This window comes from Morus notabilis, unplaced genomic scaffold (genome assembly GCF_000414095.1).
Source record: "Morus notabilis unplaced genomic scaffold, ASM41409v2 Scaffold538, whole genome shotgun sequence".
NCBI lineage: Eukaryota > Viridiplantae > Streptophyta > Magnoliopsida > Rosales > Moraceae > Morus > Morus notabilis.
The window spans coordinates 286,816-294,603 of NW_010359796.1; the positions used below are offsets into that span (position 1 = coordinate 286,816).

The 7,788-nt window shown below is 38.1% G+C and overlaps 1 protein-coding gene and 1 pseudogene across 4 annotated transcripts; both read right to left on the reverse strand.

Annotated features, from left to right (window-relative positions):
• Positions 1 to 780: 780 nt before the first annotated feature.
• Positions 781 to 3,814, reverse strand: LOC21405725 (annotated as a pseudogene).
• A 1,043-nt stretch (positions 3,815 to 4,857) lies between these two features.
• On the reverse strand, positions 4,858 to 7,239 carry LOC21405726 (armadillo repeat-containing protein 7). 4 transcript variants are annotated; one of them, XM_024163663.1, is made up of 8 exons: positions 7,086 to 7,239; positions 6,513 to 6,694; positions 6,368 to 6,404; positions 5,822 to 5,895; positions 5,630 to 5,723; positions 5,464 to 5,546; positions 5,238 to 5,317; positions 5,064 to 5,114 (listed from the first exon to the last, which is right to left on the reverse strand). In XM_024163663.1, the coding sequence occupies exons 2-8, from the start codon at positions 6,582 to 6,584 to the stop codon at positions 5,111 to 5,113; spliced, it is 444 nt and encodes a 147-aa protein (XP_024019431.1). In that variant the 5' UTR covers positions 6,585 to 6,694; positions 7,086 to 7,239; the 3' UTR covers positions 5,064 to 5,110. The 4 variants fall into 4 exon arrangements, with proteins under 4 accessions (XP_024019430.1, XP_024019429.1, XP_010093374.1 ...); XM_024163662.1 differs by lacking the exon at positions 5,238 to 5,317 and having other exon boundaries at positions 4,858 to 5,114; positions 7,111 to 7,239; XM_024163661.1 differs by lacking the exon at positions 5,238 to 5,317 and having other exon boundaries at positions 4,858 to 5,114.
• Between the last annotated feature and the right edge of the window lie 549 nt (positions 7,240 to 7,788).

Genomic DNA, 7,788 nt, shown 5'->3' on the forward strand with positions numbered 1-7,788 from the left:
AAAAAAATAGTGGGGCCCACATGTATTATTTTTCACTCTATTTTTTCTTCCTTTCTCTTTTCTCTCATACCAAACAACTTACATTTTCATTTTTCCTCCCAAAATCCCTCTACCTTCTTCCTTCCTTCTAAGTGTTTTGCCGTTTAAATGTTTATTGTTGCTATTTAGTTAAAAGTCCCAAAATAAAAACTCATCATACATCTTGTTCTATTTTATATTTTAATGCATGATGCTATTTCAAATCTTATATCTTTTACTCTTGAAAAAAAAAAATATATATATATATATATATAACATTTTTAGGAGGATAAACAAATTCCTTGTTCGTATGTGTGTAATTTTGAATTGTAAGCCTTTTATTATTGTTCGCCAAATTTTGATATTTGTATAAAATATGATATAATTATGACATTTAGAATGAGAATTTTTTGTTGGGTAGGGGGGGCGCGGGGCGGGCGGAAGCGTAAGAGTATGTTGTTGTTTTGAATTGTCAAATAATCATTAAACTCCACCACATTAGCATAGGCATAAAAGATCCTATTTTGAATTGTGTTGGATCCTCGGAGAATGTTCCCAAGGAAGAACGACATATGTTTGAAATTCGAAATCGATTCAAACAATTTTGGTAGTTCGTCTCTACGAAAAAAAAAAAAAGAAAAATTGTATATGATATAGCTTTTCTTTTTATTATTATTAAATCTAAATACATAGTAACAAATTCAAATAGGAGATATGATTATTTACCATCCCATTGAATCAAATAGAAGATGGTATTTTCATTCACCAATAATCTGAACAAGAACAAAGGCCATGTTTAAAATGGTGAAAGCGCTTGTTGTCTCTCATGTCTCTCACTATTATCTCCCTTTCGACAGCCTTTGATATGAGCTTGGCTGACAGTCTAAACAAATCCGAAGATTCTTGCACTCTTATTGTCGACCTTTTACTCATCTTCAACAATCCGAAAGATATAGCAAGCCTCTCACTGTGCCCTCTCAATCTCTCAATCTTCTCTTCTTCTTCGAGTTCATGAAGCACACAACTTGTATTCGGTTTATATCCGAGCTTACTTATCTTTTTCTCTACTCTTTTCCACATCTCCGCAATCCCCACATATTCAGGATGCATATTGTCCCCGGCGAGAAAGCTATAAACCTTCCCTCCGAGTTCAATCCAGCTCTGACCGGCGTCTTTTTGCAGGCCAAACGCCTTCATCCTTTGCCTAACTCTCTTCACATCATCCCATTTCTCTGACCCCGCATACAAATTTGACACCAACACATAGTTCTCTTCCTTTTCAGGCTCTAAGTCTAGCGACTTCTTACCAATTCTCTATCCCATTTCCAAATTGCCGTGGCTCCTACAGGAGCTAAGCAATGAGCTCCAGATTCTAGTGTCTGGTTCTTCGAGCATGTCGTTTACAAGCTTCAGAGCTTCCTCCAATTGGCCCGCTCAACCTAACATGTCCACCGCACATGCATAGTGCTCTAATTTGGGTTCTATTCGATACAAACCCTGCATCTCATTGAGATATTTTAGCCCCACATAAACCATCCCCACATGATTGCACGCCATCAGAATTCCAATAAATGTAAACCCATCAGGCTTCAATCCCAATCTTTGCATTTCTTCAAATAGCTCCAACACCTTGTTCGCATTTCCGTTGACTCCATATCCTGCAATTACAACATTCCACGATGCTAGGTCTTTATCCTTCAAATTATCGAAAACCGTTTGAGCCTGTTCCGTGCAGCCACTTTTTGCGTACATGTCTAAGATGGAACATTCAACGAACATGTCGTCTACAAGGTTAGCTTTCAAAGCAAAGCAATGTAGTTCTTTTCCCAGACGCAAGGCTGACAGTTGTGAACAGGCCTCAAACACACTTGAAATGGCAATCTCATAAGGTTGGATTCCATCGGAAATCATTTCACGAAAGAGATGAAGAGCTTCATCAGGAAGTCCAAGCTGAGAGTAACCAGCAAGCATTGTATTCCAACACACTAAACTTTGCCTTCCATTCTGTAGAATAACTCACGTGCAGAAAATATCTTACCGCAATGAATGTAAAGGGATATGAGAGAGATAGTAATGAATGAATCCCTTTCTAACCCATTACGTAGTACGCATGCATGGATCTGCTTGCCATACCGCAGAAGTTTCAGATGGGCACAAGCTAAAAAAAGGCTACCGATGCTAAAACAGTCAGGATCCAAGCCTGAATCTTTCATTTCAAAGTAAAAATCTAAAGCCATCCTTGGATCACCATTCTGTGCCAATCTACCAATTAGAGCATTAAAAGAGCTCACTGTCTTTTTCTCTATACCAAAAAACACATGTTGAGCATAATGCAGTGATCCGCACTTCGTGTAGGCTGAAACAAAAGCATTTGCAACCAATTCATCATCGTGAAAACCATGTTTGAATGAATAACCATGAATTTCCTTCAAGCTCACCAGCTCATCCTCCTCTAAACAAGCTGGCAACACATTCAGTATCGTGACCTCGTTCACTTTCACATTCTCGTCTTCTTCCATCTGCATTCTCCGCAGAAGATCAAATGTTCCACTAACATCCCCTTCCCTAGAGAAACCTCCAATCATGGAATTCCACGTAACCACATTTCTATTATTGTTCTTACCAAATAGAAATACGGCATCTGATAAGTATCCACACTTTGCATACATGTCCATCAAGGCATTGCTCACCATCAACTCCTCACTCAGCCCCAACTTCACCACCAAAGCATGAATCGCGATTCCCATATTTATATCCCCCTCGGCAGAGTACACCGGTAACATAGTCACTACGGTAGCATCATCCGGCAGCAAACCCACCACCAAAATCTCCCTCAACAAGCCATAACTCTCTATAACAAACCATTCTCCGAGAACCCGCGAATCATCGAGTTCCAAGAAACCAAGTTCCTCTCAGGCATTTTCTCGAACACACGAACCGCGTCCTCCAAAAACCCGCACTTCCCATACATCCCAACCAGCGCATTGCCCACAAAAACATCCGACACCAGCGCCATCTTCACCGCCATCCCATGAACCTCCCGCCCCAACCCGACGTCCAAAAGCCCCGAACAGGCCTTAATCACACAAGGCAAAGTGAAACTATCGGGTTGAAATTCAGTTTCCGAAACCAACCCAACAAACGCTTTCACCGCATCATGATAAAGCTCATTTCTAGCGTACGCGCTAACGAGGGCATTCCACATAAACAAGTTGTTCCTCTCGAGTCCATCGAAGACGGAACGGGAATCCAAAGGAGACCCGCACAAGGAGTACATGGTGATGAGACGGGTGTTGAGAACGAAGTCATTGCGAAACTGGGTCAATTCCAGAATCATGTGGTGAACTTTGCGTCCGATTTCGATGTCTTTGAGTCTCCCACAGACTTGTAACAAGACCCCAATGGCGTCTTTCCTCTCCGGAGCTGAAACGCTGACATTTTGAGAGTCGTTTTTTAGGAAGGCTAGAGCTTCGGGGAGATTCCCGGATTCGCAGAGGTTGGTTATGTGTTGGAGAAAAGGTTGTTGGAGTTGCAGAGAGTTTGTTGGTTTCTGGGTTTGTGCGGTGGAGAAAGATAGAGAGGCTTTTGGTGGGGGGATTGAGGTATGAGAGCGTTTGGTTGAGTAAGTTGGAGGAGGTTGGTTATGGCGGTAGTGGCATGAAACTGGTGGCGTCACCGACACCGACGCCATTTTTGTTTGTTTGTGAGATTTACTGAGGTAGTTGCCTTTAGTCTGTTATCCGCAGTCACGCCAGCGTTGTTGAGAGGTATACCCGGCAGTGCACGGTTCGTTATGTTGGTTTGTTTCTTCTACAGCCCGTGAGTAAGCTAATATACGGAGAGTATTTTTTCTGCTCTTAATATACATATATGTCTATAGTCAACAGATATCCAAACGTCACGTGAGGATCTTACTGGAATTGTTCAATTGGTGCTACTATAGACTAGATGACCAAAGCATGGGCCAGATTTCTTTTCCGACAAATTGTAAAGGTGATCTTTGGACTAGGGGCGTGAAGATACCATTAATTTTTTTATTTAAAAAATAAATAAAAAACAAAAACAAAAAAATAAAAAAAAACTAATCATGGTCTATTGTCACATTCTTATCTTGGCGCTGAGCCTCAACGGGACGGAACATGCAAAGGCGCACCATAGTTGGCTGGAGGGCGACTCCAATGGTGAGTGCATGAGTTTTTCAAAGAGTACAGGGAGAAGCTGTACAAGAAGGGGTTAGGCCTCCCCTACACAAATTGGTCGGGGGACTTGGAGCCGTTCCCCTGATGAGCCCAAGGTAGGGCAAAACCAATCGACATGAAGTGCGTTAAGCGTTTACTTGTAAGGTGGCTTGCCCTAGTAATAAGGGCGCCAACAGGTTATTACCGAGCCTCTCCATGGTGTGAGTGCCGAGATTCACCCCCGTCCGTGTCACTATGCTCCATAGTCCACTGGATACCACTGATATTCTTTTCTTATTTTGGCATGTAAAATTTATAGTAGTTAAAAATGGACAGTAGATATAGTACTACTGCTCTTTTATCCCAAAATGATTCAAGTTTCTTCTTGGGGGGAGCTATACTTGCAAGTTAGATCTAATACCGTCGCGAGTAGTTTACAGGGCAAAAGAATTGTATTCACATTTTCATTGGATAAATCAAAGATATCTTACTAAAGAATCGAAAGCAGTAAGCAATCTGATGAAGTATTTGGGAGAAACAAGAAAATATGGGATGGACACACAGGATTCCTACATGTTTCCATCAGTCAAGAAATAGTATGCCCAATAATTAACCTAAAAAAAAAAAAAAAGGAAGACGATAGAAAGGAAGGAAATGATTTTATAAAGAACCAATCTTACGCATGAATCTGCATCGTTTTGAGATGAATTCTCAAGATAGAAGAAGTTGGTTTATTATTGGTTAGTATTTTTCAGATACATGTTTTTCCAAAAATGCCTTGGCCAAATTACTGAAGCTGACGCTAACTGCTTCTGCTGCAGCATATCTGTTGATGAGATCTACAACTTCTGGTTTTAGAATCTCTTCACTGTTAGACTTGTTGCAGAGATAATAAAGAGCCCCAAGTGCGTAATTCACCTAATACAGTAAAAGAGAATCCAGAATTTATGTCTATCAATGTACATCACTTTTCAGTAAAACACGCACGAATAAAAAAGAAACATTATTCAACTAAAACAGGATCACGTTAGGGCTAATTACATTAGTCTAAGACCTCTTGGTCTAGTGGCATTGGAGGTTTGGGTGGGGTGAGGTTTAAGCGGAGGGTTGCGGGTTGAATCCTGTCTTGTATTGAAGAAAAAAAAAAGCATTCCACAACTTGAAAAGGCTACTGTCAAACTTTTGCGAAGAATGACAAATGGAATGTTGATTATTTTGATCACATAAACAAGAGGGATTCCCCCCCACACATAAATAAAAAACTTACAGTGTTTCTAACTGGGCTCGATAAACATTGAACAACAAGAGGGATTCCACCACACTGAGTGATTATTGTAGCATTTTCTGGATCTACAAACAAGGAAAAAAAAAAAAGAAAGTAAAAGAAAATCTGAGCATTAAGATCACTGAAACGCTTATATTACTGAACTTACCAGCACAAGAATTGCAGACCCCTCCTATTCCAAACTCAACAAGCTTTTCATTGGGTTCTGTGCTGCAGTCTAGAAAAAGCTCCAAAACGTTGAGCTGTTTATAATCTTGAGGTCATTATTAGGCCAAAGTTCATAAATAAGATGTGAATTTACCCTTCCCAGCCAAAATACTCTAGAGCAAGCACTCTTTACCTGGCGCAAAAACGTATAATTGTATGGATCATAAGCAAAGTTGGCCAAATTAGCAACGAGTCTCTCTTTTGTTTCTGTAGGAACAAGAAAAAAGATAGACATCCTTTTTAGGAATTAATTATAATAACCAAGAGATAAACTAGTTGGCCTTCCAAAAATTACTAACAAGTTTCTGGATAGTAAAAGTAAGTGTAGGTGGCCCTGCAACCAAATTAAAACAACCATATCCATTCATGATTCTTTCCCTATAATGCGAGTACGTACGAGCATGAGAGTTTTTTAGTTATAGAAGAAACTTTCTTTAGGCATTTCTGCAGAGTTATTATGACTATTAAACACAGAACATCAAAAGCAGAACTCTTACGTACCTTAAAAAACTCAAAAATTTGGACAATCAAAATGTGCACTCATTACTGATAAGCCTATTTGGTCTTTTAGATTGGGCAATAATCTTAATTAGAATGAGGAATGAAATCCAAAATTACTACTTTGTAAGTGTAAAGCAAATTCAAAGAGGAAAGGAATGCTGATAAAAAGGCAACACACCTTCATTATTGGAGTTCTGAATTTGAGTCACCAATTCCTGGAACAAATTAACTGAACCTTAGTAAAATAAAGCCAAGAAAAACTAAATCAATCAAACATAGTAAACCGGAATGGCTATGAGTACACGATGGAAAGAACAAGCAACCTGAAGATATTGAAGCCTTGGAGTTCCATATTTTCCGGTCCGCTCTTCTTGCCTTCTATCATTGGTAAACATTTTACAATAATAATAAGAAGAAATTCGGTAACTTCTTTTAGCCCAAAACACCTTCCGGGGCCAGTTAACCTCTATTGGCTAATTTACCAGTCAATCAAATCCAATTTTGCCTGCCAAATTAAACACCACGAACAAATAAAAGTAAATGAAGAAAGATGTTTGGCATGATAAAAAAAACAAGTCTTTTTAAAGGAGTATAAAGTCTAAAGCTCGGAAATTTTTTTTTTTTTTGGCAGCAAATAGGGTTATTCAATTTAGTTACACAGTACTTTCAACAAACAGATACCAGACATTATAGAGTAGAGCCAGTCAAGAAAAAGAGAGAATGAAATAAAATGCGTGAAATCAATACAAAATCGACTGAGATAAGGCAATAAACTCATTAGAAATTACATTACATTATAACGATAACGCAAAAGAAAAAAAAAATTAAGACGACGGTAAATCCAAGAAAAATTGGAGCTACCCATATCATAAAACAGATAAATATGTTATACACACATTCGAGATTGAGAAACGAAACAACTTGCAGAAAATGGTCAAATAGAGGTTAATATTGAGGCTTGTCCATGCCCACAGCCATAGAAACACAGATTAGCTGAGTGGGAAACTAGGAATGGGATCAAGAGAAGGATTTCTGCTTCCACTGGTTGTTTTTTGTTTTGATTTGTTTTGTTTTTTTGTTTTTTTTTGGTTTTTGTTTTTTGTTTTTTTGTTTTTGCTAGTCAAAAGTACAGAGTTTAACGGCGTTTGTCTGTTAAAAAGGAAAATCCCTTTACCTGAATACCCTTATAGGTGATATGTGATGATTTTTTTTTTTTCTTTGAAAGGCATATGTGATGATTTTTTCTTCTAATATGCCATGATTGTGGTCGAAGAAGGAAAAAAAATTATTATTATTATTAGTGTCCTTAAACTTTAGTTCATTCTCAAGTTACCTTTCAAATTTTAGAAACTCTTATTTTATTCATAAATATTGAATTGTTCACATTTAATCCATTTTATTATAATTTTTGTTAAAAATAAATAAAAAAAGAGAATAATGTAATCATGTGATCTTTTTGTTTGAATTTATGTTAAAAATAAATAGATAAAAACCATGTGCTCACACTTAACTACTTTTTTGATATGATTTTAATAGAAATTCTTACAAAATGGCTTAAATGAGACAATTTTAAAAATCAGGGAGCAAAGTGAGAATTTT